Below are 17,394 nucleotides of genomic sequence, written 5' to 3'. Positions count from 1 at the left end.
GCATTCATCGATCTGTTCCTCTAACCAAGCAAGTCTTCAACATGCATAATCAGCACGAGCAACATAGTCCAAGGCACCTGATATACAAAATATCATTGAATAAGAATTGATTTTAGAATGAATTATTCACAATGTAGTTAGCAAACAAGGACAAACAATTCAAAACACTTCACATTAGATGGTAGGTAGACACGAGTTGACAATGACAAATATACTCGCATTTGATAAAAAGTGAGAATAAACATCCAAGTCCGATCCACAGGAACTGCTCATGTCCGGTTGAAGGTGTTGGAGAAGTCCTCAAGTGTCTAATCCATTTTCATGTTGTTCCATTTTGTCTTTATCCGAATCTTCTTCACTAGAATTAGGCCTATAAACTATCCTAAACACTAAGCGTATAGCATCATAAGGCCAATCCTTTGGTCCTATTGTTAAGATAGCAATAATTAAAAATCAACTTTAAGATTAATGAATGCCGAATTGAGTTGTGACTAATCAAACACAAGATGCTAGCGTGATTACATTTTTAGCTAATTTAATATCAAGTTTCACTGAACTTCACCAGAAATTAACAAAAAGCATTTATCCTAGAGCCTTTCAAGACCAATACACAATGAAATAAACCACATGTTGGAAATCATGTTCCATCTTGAGTTCTTGACCTTATATATAGAAATTGATTAGCACATTCAGGATTAGACCACACAGGAAAAGATCCTGCAGTGTTTGTAACTTTGTGAACATATATGAAAAATCACGAGCCATTAAGTTGGCAAATAGCCAAACACCTATGGTGCACAAGTACAGTTACCTTAAACTTTTAAATTTGTGACTAAATGATTTTATGAAATTGTAATACTCAAAATTGCATGTGCAGAAATTAAAATAAATAACTAAAGATTGATGCAATGCAACAAAAGAGGCGTAGAGATACAAAATAGAAGCGAAGATTGATTCTTGATAGTGTTAGGACCTTCTTCATGCTGCATCCGAGAGTCATGGATAACTTGATAAGCCCAATCATCATTGAAGACACCAGTTCCAAATGAGTGGCATCAACCCGCAAATCAAAAGAGTTCATACAAGAAGACGTAAAACTTAAACATGCAACTGATGGAGGCCCAATAAGACATATTCGAACTTCTGGACTTATTTTACGTCCAATACAAAAGGGGCTCAGAGCCCAATGTCTGATTAAAAACAAGCGAGCTTACTTTTTAGATGATTCATTCTTTTTAAAAAATTTATTTGAGTTCAAAATTGGCTTATTAGATTGGTAAAAACTAGTTTTTATTATCATTTCCATTTTTTGTCTTTAGATTTTTATAAGAAAAATTAAACATTGTTTTTTAAATAAAACTTTAAAAATATAAAATACTGAAAATAGTCTCTTTCAAAAATTTGACATCTTTTCTTAAGTATAAATAGTTGAAAATAAATATTAAAATTATATTTATTATATATATAGATTAATGACTAATAAATATTTGTCAACTAAAAATAGAAAGATAAAAATTAGACATTAGATTCTAACTTAAATGAAATTCATAATAAATTGACAATTAAATAATAAATAAGAGAGTATAAAATTTATCTCAGTATCTCATTAATTACTACTATTAAATCGTAAGAATTTACACTTAATATGATATGATTATTGTTCCGTTCATGAACGTCTTACCGAGTTAAAGTGACTCCTTAGAACAGTGAATTGTTTTCGTTGGAAGAATTATACGTCGGTCTGGGTTGAACATCGTGGGTGAAGAGACCTGTAAAAGATATTCTGATACTCAAATCAGAACCAAATCTTAATAATGAGGGAAAAAAATAAACAAGTGAGTTAGAGGATATGAATGTACATTTTTTTTACGCTGTTTTCCTCCTTTTAAAGAGTGAGAGGCCAGTATGCTGGACTCATATCCAGTCGATATTCTCGATAGGTTTCGCCTTTGTTGCCATGTTGGTTTTGAGATTTCACTGTTATATTGTTTGTTACTTGATTTGTGGCTTACGTGTCCGAACTTATAACACTTCGTGGCCGAGATATGCATACATATCATAGCTTTCAAGGGTTGACCTGCTACTAAAAAGAAGAAAACAGGTTGAACTTTTTTGTTATTTGTATACCTCGTCCATATTTTGGAGTTCTCCAACCCCCAAGCCCGAACTGATTCCGATAGTGAATACGAAAAAGTATTTTGCTCATTTAATTTTAATGTATAAAAATGAGACATAATTTCATGCCCCCGTTATGACTTAATGGACGTGACATTTGGCGCGAGTTTCGATGAATCCTTGTACGTTAGATCAAATAATTCTTGTAAAAATATTGGACGGACGATTTTGATGAAAAACGTATGGGGTATGCAACCATTTATTAATCTATTTTACGTCTTAAAAATTGTTGTTTTTTCTAAGTGAATTTTTGTGGAAGTTTTGAAGGAAAAGAGTTTAACCCCATTTTTTCTGCAAAAATGAATAAAAAATGTTAGTTTATGTTTTCTTTGTTTGTCTTATTTGGTCTTGTGTATGTGACTTGGTATTTGGTCAATGAAAAAGACAAAAGTTAAGGTGGATGAGGGTGATCTTTGCTATTGGGTGGACGAAAATGTGAAGAATCAGATTTTTCGTTTTAACGATGTTAAGTAGGTGAATGTGCTTGGTTCAGGGATGTGGTTCAGGGATGTGGAGTGAAATTAAAATAGAAATGTTGCTGTGTGGGGAGAGTAATTTTTTGTGTGTGAGAAATTGAGTAACTCGCCTTATTTTTATTTGTATAGTTATTTGCTTACGGAACTAGGTGTAAAGTTTTCATTTTCTGACTTCCAATATGGTGTGTTGTTTTGGTTGAACTGTGCTCCAACACAGTTACATCCGAATTCTTGGGACTTTGTTAGGGCTTTCGAGATTTTGATAGAGTTATTAGAGCAACCTCTATCTCTGAGATTTTTTTTCATACTATTTCAAGCAAAAGGGGTTAGGAGAGACTTGTGAGCGAACTTGAATAGTCACCCTGGCAGATCAATAGTTGTGTTGTATAAATCATTGTTTAAAGACTTTAAAGTAATATTGTGAAAATTAGAAGTGTTTTGGATGAATTCCCATTTTATTTGAACGAGTTTTTGGAAAAAAGGTTCTCCTTGGTTCTTGCACATGAAATTTAACACACAAATGTAAAGTGGATACTATTACTCCAAAAGAATTTAAAGTTGGTCTTTCGAGAATGATGTTATATGAACTAAGGCAATCCACTATTAAGTACTGAATATTGACAGTTTTTTATTGGGGGCTTCCCCCATTGTAGTCTTTAGCCAGATATTCTCGAGTACCGGAATTCTTTTTCCGGAAAATTTAACCAGTTCTCTAGAGGAGGATTGTTAGCCTTATCACACAATTTTATTTTCTGAAAGGTTGAATAAAATAAGATATCGATAGTACTACCTGGATCTAATAAGACTTTTCTTACCAACAAGTCACTAATTAGAACGGATATTATCTCTGAATCGTCAAGATTTGGACTTTGTGAGTAGGTATCAAATTGTGTAAAAATGATAGCTGTTGTTGCCATGTCTTTCGTTACAGGATGAGTTATTCCTTCTTAATGATGAGGGAAAAAAAAGTAAACAAATGAATCAGAAGGTGTGAATATATATTTTTTAGAAAAAGCTCTGCATCCATGTATTTTTTACATGGTTGCTAATCAAGTAATTTCCTCCACACGCGCGTCCCCCACCCATCACTCGTTTGTCATACACGCGCTACATATAATGTGCTGCAACCTAAAGTTTTGCTCAATGTAAATTTTCTGTTGCAACATAAACCTCCTCCTCCTCCTCCTCTTCCTCCTCCTCCTCCTCTTCTTTTCTGCTTGCGTTCTTCCTTATTAATCTGCATTGCCTTCGTCATTCTCCTCTGGTCACATTCATCTTCTTGTTTTCTTATTTCGATCTGGTTGCATTTATCTTCATCCTATTCTTCTTCGTTTTCTTCTTCGATATGCACTTCTGAATCGAAACAATAAATGACGCAACTTCAAATCAGGAGAGTGATTTGGATTACTCTTCTGAAAAGAATCAAACTGACAAAGTTTGGATTATTCAATTTTGAATCGAATTGAATGGAATGCAATTGCTAATTTGAATTGAATTAAATGGACGAAGGTGTACTGAATTGAATTGAATTGAATTAATAATATGTAAACTGTAGGCAAAGTTATTTGAATTTGATTTTATATAATGGATTATGTTTCGTTCACTCAGTACTATACAATTGTTTCACCATGAGTACTGTGTTCGGTTCACCAAGAGTACTGTGTTCGATTTACCATGAGTATTGTGTTCAGTTCATTCTGCAGATAGCTGTTTGAATTTGATTTTATATAATGGATTATGTTTCGTTCACTCAGTACTATACAATTTTATTATGTTTGGTTCACCATGAGTACTGTGTTCGGTTCACCATGAGTACTGCATTCGGTTCATCGTGAGTAATGTGTTCGGTTCATTCTGCACTATTCAAAACTCTTCTTCCTCACCTTCTACTGCTTCTTCACCAGAGAGAGAAGGAGGAAAAGACAAAAAAATACAGCAGCAACAACAACAAAAGAATGACGATAGGATTTCAGGGTTTAGGGTTTTAGGGTTTAGAGTTTACAGGTTAAGGGTTCAGTGTACAAGAGTTCAATGTGTTTCAAACTTTTGGTTCGCCCGTTGTATTAATTTTGGTTCACCGTGTTCATGGTTAAGGTTTAGGGTTTATGGGTCTAGGATTTAGGGTTCAGGGTTTAGGATTTTACGAGTTTAGGGTTTATGGTATGATTCAGGGTTTAGAGTTTATGGTTTAGCATTCAGGGTTCAGAGTTCAGTGTTCAGGGTTCGGGTTCAGGGTTTAGGGTGTAGGATTTAAGGTTTAGCGTTCAGGGTTTAGAGTTCAGAGTTCAGGGTTCGAGTTCAGGGTTTAGGGTTTAGTGTTTAGGTTTTAGGGTGTAGGGTTTAGGGTTTAGGTTTTAGGGTTTTAGGGATTTAGGGTTTATGGGTTCACGATTCAGTGTTCAGGGTTCTGGTTTTAATGTTTACGGTTTAGGGTTCAGTGTTTAGGGGTTCATAATTTTTTGGTAAACAGTAGAGCGATTTGGAATACTCTTCTTAAACAAATCAAAATGACAAAGTTTGGATTATTCAATTTTGAATCGAATTGAATGGAATGCAATTGCTAATTTGAATTGAATTAAATGGACGGAGGTGTACTGAATTGAATTGAATTGAATTGATAATATGTAAATTGTAGGCAGAGTTATTTGAAATTGATTTTATATAATGGATTATGTTTCGTTCACTTAGTGTTATACAATTGTTTCACCATGAGTACGGTATTCGGTTCATTCTGCAGAAAGTTGTTTAAATTTGATTTTATATAATGGATTATGTTTCGTTCACTCAGTACTATACAATTGTATTGTGTTCAGTTCACCATAAGTACTATATTCGGTTCACCATGAGTACTGTGTTCGGTTCATTCTGCACTATTCAAAACTCTTCTTCCTCACCTTCTACTGCTTCTTCACCTTCTTCACCAGAAAGAGAAGGAGAAAAGGACAAAAAAATACAGCAGCAACAACAACAAAAGAATGACAATAAGGAGAAAACACGTGAAGAAGAAGGAACGTGAAAAATGAGGAGAAGAAGGAACGTGAAGAAGAAGGCGAAGAAGAAGAAGACGCTCCGTGCGTAAACGAGCGTGAAAAAAGAAGAAGAAGAAGAAACGTGGGAGAAGAAGAAGCGTGGAGAAACGTTAGGTAAGAGCAATTTCATGTGTATTGGGCGCATATATTTCACATTTTATTTAATAATATTAAATTTTTTTTTATATTAGACCAATTTAATTACATAATTATATAAATATGTAGTATCCTGATATTTTTTTTTACGCTACTCTCCCTCCTTTTAAAGAGTGAAAAGTCGTTTTGCTAAACTCGTATCCAGTTAATATTTCCGCTTTTGTTGTCGTGTTGATTTTGTAATTTTACCGTTATATTATTTGTTACTTAGTTTGTGATTTACGTGTCCAAATATATAGTATTTCGTGGCCGAAATATGACGTACATATCAATTATGATCCAGTATATCTTCAATTTTGAGTTGTGAAGATTTATTCTGATTTTAAACCACATCACATGAATGAAGCTTTTCACCGAAAACATCATTTGGTCTTCATTGCTACTTTCTTATAATAGGTCTTAGTTTTCTTAATCACGCGTAAGGCTTGATTGAAAAACTGCAATTCCTTAGTTTGATAAAAAATATGTAACATTATCTTTTCAATTTTTAATAAGTGTTTGCTATCATGTTTGAAAAATGGGAGTTATTTAAATAAAAACGTTAAAAATGTCTTTTGGTTAAAAATATTTTTTAATAATTAAATTTAACATATATAATCAATTAAATTGTGTTTTTTTTGTTAAAATTAGGCTAGATAAATTAATTTGACCAAAAAATAATGAATTAAATCTTGAAATGGTCTAAATTAATATTATTTTTTATAGAAAATAACTACAATACCTTATTATAAAAAATGACTAAAATACTTCTATTATATATATTAATTTTACGAATCCTAAATTTTAGTCTTTTATTTTTCTATCGTAGGGTTAGGTTTTAGAATTTTTAAAATTAGTATATATAATAAGAGTATTTTAATCATTTTCTATAATAAAGATATTGTAATAAGTATGATTTTGGTCCCTAACATAGAGGCCGAAAATTTATTTTGTCCCCGACCTTTTTTTCGCTACAAAATGATCCCCAAGGTTTCAGTTTATTTTAAAATCGTCATTTTTACCAATTTTTTTTAATTACAAAATTACCTCTCATTAAAAAAATATATAAAATAAATATAAAATAAAAAAAAAAGAATAAAAGGGTACAGAGAAGCGGGGGTAGAGAGAGAAAGAAAGGGGGGTGGGGCGCGAGAAGGGGGGGAGGAGGGGGAGAGAAGGAGGACGCCATACCGCCGCACCGCCACTGCCCGTCCGCCGCCGCCGCCTCTTCTTCTTCTTCTTCCGCTATACCGCCGCACCACCACCCGTCGCCGCCTCTTCTTCTTCTTCTTCTTCTTCTTCTTCTTCTCCGCATAGCAACTGCGACCCTCTCCCTTCCTTTTCTCCTTCTCTGGCTCAGACTCCTCGAACCAGAGTTTATTGTCGGCGAGCCTCCCCTGATTCACCATCGCGCAGCAATATGGAGCCTCCCTTGCTTCACCACCGCCAGCGAGCCTCCCTGCTTCCCCTCCCTCAAACCCTGTCACAAAAGGAATCAGAGCTCACCGCCACCTGTTACCCTCCCTCCAGCCCCTTCCTGTCATGCCCAGACCACCGGCGCTCCACTACTGCGTTTCCTGTCTCCTCTTTTCTGTTTTCTATTTTCATAATCCAGTTATCATTTTGCTTTCAATTTCTGTTTTTGGTGAGTGTTAGATGCTTGATTTGATTCTGGATTAGTTTAGCTGGATTTTAATTTTCTGTTAGTTGATTTTAGGGTATTGAATTGCTGAAAATTGCTACTGAATTGTTGTTTTTGTTGAGCTTCTATTATTGAATTGCTGAAAATTGCTTCTGCTGTTCTTCCGCTTCTGCTTGATGTTATGTTTTTGGTTGATGGTTCTTCTGATTTTTAATTTTGTTGATGGTTCTGATGATGACCATGATGATAATGGTGGTGGTGGTGGTGGTGGTGCTTAGGCTTTTGTTATGCTTCTACTGAGGTTGGTTGATTTTGGGGGTGAAAGGGGAAGGGTATTTTTGTCCGAAAGACGATTTTAAAATAAACTAAAACATTGGGAACCATTTTGTAGCGAAAAAAAGGCCGGAGACGAAATAAATTTTCGGCCTCTATGTTAGGGACCAAAATCGTACTTATCCCAGTCATTTTTTATAAAAAAATAATATTAATTTAAACCAGTTCAAGATTTGATTCACCAGCCTAATTTTGACAAAAATAATATGATTTAATCGATTATATATGTTAAATTTTAATTATTAAAAAATATCTTTAAAAAAAGACGTTTTAGATGTTTTTATCTGAATGGCTTCCTTAAAAAATATTGTATAATTATTAAAATAGATTAAATAATTAATTTTAAATTTAAAAATATAAAAAAAATTTAAAAAATTAAATATTTTAAAAATATTATAAAAAATAATTTAAACAAAAATGAGACAACAAACAAAAAATTTCATAGAATTGGCCTTTCCAATATGCATATGAAGCTCCCTCTAGATTCTAGAAGATACATGGAAAAAAAAAAAATCTGATTCTAATGTTTTTTTACCCCTTTGCTATACGGAGGCGTAAGCGTCACTAAACGTGTTCGTCCCAAAACTCCCAATTGATTTTGTGAGTTAACTGTCCCTTTAATACGTGAAGGGTTTAGATCATATTAGCCCTCTCGTCTTGGGGCGGGGTTTAATATGTAATGTAGGGTATGGATCTGACACCCTTTGAGACTCACCTATGCTGCACTATATATTATATGAAAAATTTTAAATATATCTAAAATACTAGTGTTTTAGTTGTTTTAATTGTTATTCTTAGTTCTAGTACTTTTAATTATTGATTTTAATTAATATATATTATATATATTTTTTATAATTAAGATCAATAATTAAAACAACTGAAACATCGGTATTTTAGATATACTTAAAACTCTTCCGTTAGTATATATATTATACAAGTTTAAAAATATTGTGTGAATGAAGAATATAGGCATTCGAAATGTGGTTCTCATTCCTATACCATCTAGTGCAATGACGTCAATAATTTGGCTATGTGGCTAAATCAAAGAAAGACATTGTAAATTGGATTTGGACGTCAAATAACATTTTATCATCTATGACTTAAGTATAATATAGTAATTAAGTAATTCTATTCAAATATTTATTTATATACTAAAATTAGTTATTAAAATTAATCACTATGTATTTATATAAATATATATATAAAATTTAATATATTTTTAATATATAGTTTATATTAATAATTAATTTTAATTATTGATTTTAATATACATCTAATAGTTAAATTCTTTTAATGACTTGCTAATTATATATGGCTAATATGGTGTGTTAGTTTTATCGTATGAAAGTGCACAAACCTAACAGTACTGAATATGATATGATAAAACTAAATATACACTCAAGAGCTAGAATAATATATTAATATACAACATTCTTAACTCGACCGTATACATTTTTTTAATTAAGAATAATAGTGTGTGCTTTCTTTTTGGTAAACTAAAAAGTGTATGCTTTTAATAATTTGATATAAAATATTAAATATTCACGTTATTTTTATGTAAAATTAGTAGTTAAAATTTATTTGATAATTTAATAAATGTTATTAAATTATTATTTAATAATTTTTAATTATCAATTTTACATAAAAATAATTGTATATAAATTTTTATTTAAAAAGTATTAGGTAGTTACTATTTTTTTCTTACATTTATTTTATATTTGAACTAATATTAATTAACTCTTATTTTTTTATTAAAAATATTAGTTTTTTTATATTTTTAAAATAAAAATATTATTTATATATTAAAATTAATCATTAAAATTAATTATTATATATTTATATATAAAAAGATATTTTATATTAATAATTAATTTTAGTTATTATTTTTAATATGATTAATTTTAATATATACTACGTATGGTTGTTGTCAAAATTACTATTAAAGCCTTAGACATATATGTATGATATGGTTATGGTACGACAATGACATGCACTACCACCTGCCAGAAAACCGTCCAAACTTTAGATAAATGACGAAATAAATAAATAAATTAATTAAAGACGGCATCCGCTGGCATATCATAGTTAAATCAAATTTATTTAAATCATGGCATGTGTTGTCAATGAAGCCTAATAAAACAGCTCCAAACTCGTTCGGTATCGCCCCATTTACTCCAATACTCCAATACTCCATGGCAATATGGAGGTAGTAGGTGCTTCTGGTTTTTAGTTAGAGATATTGACTTTGAGTTCTAATAAGATGAAAAAGAGAAAGCACTAGTGCTGTATTCTATGAACTAGCAAGATACCCGCGCGATGCGCGGGCGACACATATGCAAAGGAAAAAATTGTAGTATATATCTAAAGTTGGATTTTTCCTTCCATTTTTTAATTATACGGAAAAAATAATGTGCTTACCACTCGTATATTTTCTTAAGTTTATTTTAATGTATGTCCCTCATAACAGAAATAAAGAAAATATGGTCAATATTTAAAAAAAAAAAGAAACATAAACTTTCGTTTATTTAATATTGATTTTTTTTCACAAGAATATAATCTGTTAAAACTATTAATCATTTTTACATCAAAATTCTTGCTCGGAGGCCTTATTTGACATCAACAAAATCGAGCAAAATAAATAGGAATCCTAATAATAATAATAATGTAGGTGAACTGTAGGTTGTATATGATTATATTAATTATATTATATGTACACTAAAATTACTCACTAAAGTCAATTATGAATTATTAATATAAAATATATATTAGAATATAAATACATATTAAAAATAAATTAAATCATATATATTTATATATAAATATATTAGTAACTGATTTTAGTCTCGGGTTTATATATACACGTGGAACGAACTTTGTCATTAAGTTTTTTCTTATTTAATTTAATTTCTTTTGGTGATGTTGTCACGCCACAAAGAGCTGTTTCCTTTTAACAAGTGTAATAATGTTACATCTTCTGCGTAATAGCCCCACGGTTGCCATTGATTGTGAACAAATTGAATATGATAATTGCCCATATTATTAACGTTGATAAACTGATTTTTCCTTTCGTGTATAAGTAAAGTAAGTTGCAATAATAATGCGATCATTAGTCAAAAAATGTAAAATATCTTTGTTAACAAATATCTAAAATTCCTAAACTCTAAAATCATTTCAAGAGTAGTTGTTAGGAAGATAAAAGTAAAAGTTATTTATAAAAAAAAATAAGATGTTGAAATTGTGAATTTCCAATGATATTAAAACTGTAATATCATCTATCTTTAGTAGAAAAAATGTTATTGATATTTAAAAAATGATAAATTAATCCTTCACATAAAAATAAAACATATTTAACTCATTTTTTACAAACTCTATAAATGCACGAGTTGTTAAAAAAACCAATAAAAAAGTATATTTTTAAGGTATACTAAAGAAAAAAAAAATACCTAAACACGTCCTATACTGCACTATTAGGTCCTGGTTTACAATAGAAAAGTAGACAACATACTTGTCATTGTTAATAAATTTTTCAGCTAACTTTTTGCATCTATACAGAGACGCTGCTAGATTCCAAGATTCATTGTTAATGAAATTATTGTCTTCTATGACATGAATAGGGCCAAGTCTTGTACTATATTGGTCTGCTCCATGCACACAATAAGGTGCCTAAATTAATTTGTGTTATGTTGCGTTGCGTGCCTAGCTTTGAAACATCAAGGCTCCATAGACATTTAATTTTGCTGCTCTTCTCTTGGCTAACAATAATGGCAAAAGATGCCTACTGAGAGCCTATGGTCCTTCTTGTAAGCTTTGCACTCATGTCAAGTAAGTCATTAAATTAACCTTCTAATATATGCTTTCATTTCTCCTATAAATTGGTGCCAAGAATTAAGCAAAACTTTTAGGATATATCTTTTGCATTAACATGTGATATATGTGAGAGTAACAAATTAAAGTTCTTAGGTGGAGGCAAATAGAAGAAATTCATTCAATTCTAGCTAGTTGATTGGATCACTGAGAGAAAATTGTGATAAAATAGTTCCTACTTTTTGCATTGCATTTGGTCTATAAAGTCTAAAGTGTTTGGTAACAACGTCAACAAATATTTCAGGACTATTTTCCTTTTAATGAAATTAAACCAGACAAAACTGTGTGAGCATATGCCATTGAATAACATTATTTTTTTTGTTATCTACTTTAATTCATCATGCAATGATTTCTTGTTGCAGGTGGAGAGATTTCAGATTTGATGTGTTTATCATTTTATTTTGATGCACACAGCCAAAAATAAAATCAAATTCCTATCTAAATAATTTGAGTGGGGGAAAGTTTGGGAATTTGATTCTAGAACTAACACCTGACCTGACCATTTCAATTTTCAACCAAAGAAAGAAGGAAAACATTGAGTTGACCCAAGGAATCCAAAGGGCACCGACTAAGTCCAAACGAAGAAAACATAAAATAAAAAGAAGATATTACCAAGGCACAAAAATCCGGCAAAAACCGTACTTAACATACCCCATGGCCATGACACGTGTCAACAACATAGAATACCAAAGTACCATCATTAATTAACACTCTTATACAAACTATCAACCGTTCGTACCGAGAAACCGAATTGACCAAATCAAATTAAATTAACTTCATCATACGTTGCTTTCTTTCCTTAAAACAAACTATACGGCACTGCACAACTCACCCTCTTAGATATTATTCTGCCATTTGATTGATTTTGTTCTAAACTGGTGGAGGGAGAGTTCACTTGCTACCTCATCATGAATCTTTTCTACTACTTCAATCTTTTTCAAAATACTGCTGTCTCGTTAACTTGGTTTCAAGTTTATGAAAAGAGTGGTTGATGGGTGCCAAGAACTTTGCTATGCTCAAAAAATGCATTGATTCAACCTCAATTGTGCATGGAAATATGCTTTGGGCTTTGGCTTCTCTCTGGGCTTTTTTCTGCAACCATTTGCTTTCCTCCTTGGTCTTCATGCTCAGATACTTATTCAGGTTTCATCAATTTTCTTATCAGCGTTCTTGGTATCTAGCTTAGCTCCTTTTTTATTTTAAAATAAATAAGAAAGAGGATTTTTTTATTTTCTCTCAGGTTTGAGATTGAAGAAAGGAAAATAGAGCATGCTGGTGCAACTAGGAAGAATGAATCTGAAGATTATGAGATTGATGAGTTTGCAGAAAAGCTTGTTAATTTGATGTTTCCGAGTGGCGAAGAAAGAGAAGATGAAACAGAGTGCTCTGTTTCCGTGGAAGCTACTACTTTTGTGTCTGATGTTCATAGCGACAAAAAAAGCGCAGAAACAGATGAACAGTGCTCTGGCTTGAAGGAGAAAGATCCTGAAACCGGTGGAGTTTGTGAGGAAAGTGAAGGAGAAAAAGAAGGATCTGATTCTGCGGAAGCTGAAGCTGAAGCTGTTTCTTATGTTGATGGAGATGTTAAGAAAATAAGTGAGAGTGAAACAGAGTACTCTGTTTCCAAGGTTCATGAATATGGTGACTCTGTTACAAGTACAACCACAAGCAAGTATGAATTCATGGCAAGAAGAGATATCAGTGTTTTTGTACAAGAACCAACCGTCTTGACCTTTAGTTTCCGCGAGTTTTATGGCGATCCAACTGCTTCCGCTCTTTCTTCTGTTGATGCATTTGCTCAAGAACAAGAACAAGAACAAGAAGAATATTTTCAAGAACAGATAACTTCTTCCACTTCCGATTCACTCCTTGATGATTCTCTTCAAGGTACAGAAGAAACCTTGGTAGAAGATGATTTGGATGAACCAGATTTAGAAGAAGACTACGACGAAGAAGATGATGACTTGGACTGGGAAGAAGATGATGATGAAGACGAGGACGACGATGATGACGAGGACGATGAGTTGTTGCAACAACTGAAAATGGAAATGCGGATTGCAAAACAAGGAGGACTTGCCACTATTTTAGAAGAGGAAGAGGAAGAGGAAGATGAAAAACAAGAAAAAACTGAATCTCCATCAAAAGCTATTGAAGATCTAAAACCATTGAAGATAGAAGACAAGAAGGTGGAATACAAGGATCACATTCTTCAAATTCAGAAGGTCTACAAGAGCTATGCAGAGAAGATGCGCAAACTCGATGTCTTGAATGACCAAACCATGCATGCAATAGGTGAGATTATAGCTTTAAATTAATCTTCATTTAATTTCTGAATCTCTGTTTGTTTGTCACATATAATCTTTAATTATGTGTTCTTTTCAGATTATTAGGCCATAGTATTTTTGCTTCTTGTATGTTGTTTAATTTAATCTATCAAAGTCACAGAAAGTGACAAGTCTACGTCATAAGTTTTCAACGCCATTCTCTCATTACCGTTCTTTTCATAGGCCTACTTTGAACATTTGCTACGTTAAAATACCATTGCAGATTCTATATTGTTAACGTGATACATTCAATAATTAAGAAATGTCCTAAGTCCTACCTTTCACATATTACTTTTCAGCTTTTGACATAGTCTAAGTCTACAAAGAAAAAAACTAATTCCATAAACAATAATCTTGTTTTATCTTTGTCATTATTAACAAAATTACATACTTTGCCGTTAATTATAGGTCTTCTTCAGCTAAAAGACCCTCCAAAGCTATTTATAATGGCAAAATCTACTGTCAAAGGTGGCAAGGCTCTTGTATCTCAGAATTTGTGGCCACGCAAAGCAGAAAAGCAAACATCAGACCCCATGTTGAAGTTTGTTCAAGAACTTCATAGAGACTTGGAATTGGTGTATGTTGGTCAAGTTTGTCTCACTTGGGAAATCCTTTGTTGGCAGCACAACAAAGCTAAAGAGCTTCAACAGCATGATTCACCATGGTCTCACAGGTATAATCTAGTTGCTGGTGAGTTTCAGCTCTTTCAAGTCCTCGTGCAAAGGTTCCTAGAGAATGAACCATTTCAAGGCCCTAGGATCCAGAACTACGTCAAGAACCGATGCGTCGTTCGCAGCCTTCTCCATGTTCCAGCCATTAAAGGTGAACAAAACACACTAACTAGTATAAACTCTGTTTAACCAATTTGAGTTGGTCTAGTAGTTAATTTATTAGTATGCTTAAACAAGTGTTGGGGGTTTGAATCTTGTCTTATACATATAGCAAGCAATCTACTGGCCAGCGACAAATCTTAAATGGAGCTCCGATTTGCAAAGGATTAAGCTTTAACCTGTCAAGATCATAGAAAACTAAAATAAGTATAAACTCTATTTGTTAATTGTCTCGTGACAGAAATAGACAAAATGTACCACTTTCATGGAATAAAATTTGTCTATTTTACCGTCCACCCAAAATCTGAAAATAGGAATTAAAAAACAAACTTTCATGTCGTGTTCTGTATAGTTATTGTCACAATGTCTATATTTTCTGCCTTGTGATTCTTATTAGCCATAGTCTTAATTCTAATAATTCTGATTCCTGCGCAGATGATAATAGGAAGGACAAGAAAATAACCAAGTGGGGTGAAGAAGAGGATGCAATTGCAAGTGGAAAGTTACTGGAGATCATCAAGGAATCCATGCAGGTTTTCTGGGAGTTTGTTCGAGCAGACAAAGATTACGAGAATGTGATACCTAAAGTTTCCAAGAAAAGAATTGGAAATGATGTTAGTGATCCAGAAATTTCAGATCTTCTTGTGGACATTAGAGCTCAATTGCAAAAGGTTTCTTTTCCTTATACCCTAACAATATTTTTCTAACTATTTAACATTGCTCCATATTTAAATTAAGCCCAGAGAATATCACATGAGAAACTATATTATTGTTGTTGCAGAAGGAGAAGAAGCTCAAGGACATAGTGAGAAGTGGGAGTTGCATAGTGAGGAAGTTCCAGAAGCACAAAAATGAGGATCAAATTCAAGTGGATCATGAGCAGTTTCTTGCTCAAATGGGGTTGAGATTGATTTCTAGGGTGGTGAACATGAAAAGATTGAGAAAAGATCAGTTAGAATGGTGTAGTGAAAAACTAAATAGGATCAAATTTGTTGGTACAAAGATTCAAGTGGAGCCTTATTTTCTGCTTTTTCCATGCTGATTGGGCCAATTTCTTTTTCTACTCACATGTATCTAGAGATCTACTATTTGTGTAGAAAGTGGACTCGTGTACTTAATATATTTCCTATTGTATATATGCAGAGTATAGGCTTCTTGTTCATACATTAATTTTGACTACTAATTGGAATGTTAGACCAATTTTTTGACATTATATTTGTTCTTATTTTTGTAGATAATATTAGAAAGAAGGACCCTCGCTAGCATTATAAGTGTGTATAAATAGGCTCATTTTTTAAGAAATGGAGAAGCTCATGGTGTAACACCTTGAAATGGAGACATAGTAAAATATTGCACTGTTATGGGTCAAAGACAAAATGTAACTTACGTTTTGTATTTGTTTTTTCTTTTTAAATTTTAAAATATACCAAATGTAGCTTACGTTTTTTTTTTCGGTTTAATACTAAATGTAAGTTACGTTTTACTAAGTTAGAAAAAAAAAATTTTGAAGTCCACAAAACGCAGGTTGCGTTTTGTTAGTGTTAGAAATTTTTTCTTGGAAGCGCCAAAACGCAGGTTGTGTTTTGTACACAAAATAATATTTAAATCCACAAGTTTGCCTATAAATATGAAGTCCGGTGATGTTCATCTTCATCTTCACTTATTCTCTTGTTCTTTTTTGCATAAAGTCCTTAGTGGGATATTTTTTTAGCAGATAACTGTGTCAAAAAAATAGAGTTAGTTAAGGCTGAAGTTATGGAAGGTGTTGCCAACTTGCGAGTATATTATAACGGTGAGGTTATAACAAACATACATGAAGGAGGGGAGTGGATCCTCTCCAGTGGAAAAAAAACTGGATGGTGTCCAGTGTTCAATCTCATCATTCATTGTTCTCTCTCTCCTATTTAATTTTGGTCCCATTTATAGAATTAAAAGTGAGAGATCACACTTTATTCTCTCAAGTGTTCAAAAAAATGGAGAGGATCCATTTCCCTTGAAGGAGTGACTTTTGTTTGTGAATGTCCGTTGTCATTTGCCATTCCATGTACCATGGATTTTGTCGAGTTGCAAAATGGTCTTTGTAATAACATTCAAAGCCACATTTTGAAAAGGGCGAGCAATCTTTTATACAGAAGTCATGTGCAAGTATTTAGTGGGTTAATACAGTTTCAAATAATGCCCATCACTGACGATGCCAGTATGCAATAGATGTTGTATATTTATCAACAAACCCGATCTCACGTGCCGATGATAGAGCTGTACGTGCCGATCTGATATGCTGGCACCTAATTATTAATTAAATACAATTAATAGTAATTACTGATAACAATTTATAACCCTAAACGTTGATAATAATAATCATAATACTAGTAATTAATAATAATACATGTGCCTGCTGCTCATGAGGCAGGACTTGCTGTTGAGGGACAGCTGGTTCTTCCTGTTGCTGTTGTGGTTCATCAGTGCCGACCTCTTCACCTGCAACTCTATCCGATAGACGCAGGTGAATCCCATATTGTTGTGTGTACCACTCGTAGTACACTGGGAGAGGATGAAAGTCAATAATCTCCTCGCCTAACTGCAATG

The 17,394-nt window shown here is 32.6% G+C and overlaps 1 protein-coding gene across 1 annotated transcript; it reads left to right on the top strand.

Annotated features, from left to right (window-relative positions):
* The first annotated feature begins 11,422 nt into the window (after positions 1–11,422).
* LOC130970671 (uncharacterized) lies at positions 11,423–16,002 on the top strand. The gene is made up of 6 exons (XM_057896828.1): positions 11,423–11,612; positions 12,017–12,797; positions 12,895–13,946; positions 14,387–14,800; positions 15,244–15,479; positions 15,590–16,002. Exons 2-6 carry the CDS (start codon positions 12,646–12,648, stop codon positions 15,848–15,850), a joined length of 2,115 nt encoding a protein of 704 aa, XP_057752811.1. The 5' UTR covers positions 11,423–11,612; positions 12,017–12,645; the 3' UTR covers positions 15,851–16,002.
* The last annotated feature ends 1,392 nt before the right edge of the window (positions 16,003–17,394 follow it).

Source organism: Arachis stenosperma, chromosome 3 (genome assembly GCF_014773155.1).
Source record: "Arachis stenosperma cultivar V10309 chromosome 3, arast.V10309.gnm1.PFL2, whole genome shotgun sequence".
NCBI classification, from domain to species: domain Eukaryota; kingdom Viridiplantae; phylum Streptophyta; class Magnoliopsida; order Fabales; family Fabaceae; genus Arachis; species Arachis stenosperma.
Note: the sequence above shows the minus strand (reverse complement) of the source record. Positions and strands in the feature narration are given on the sequence as shown.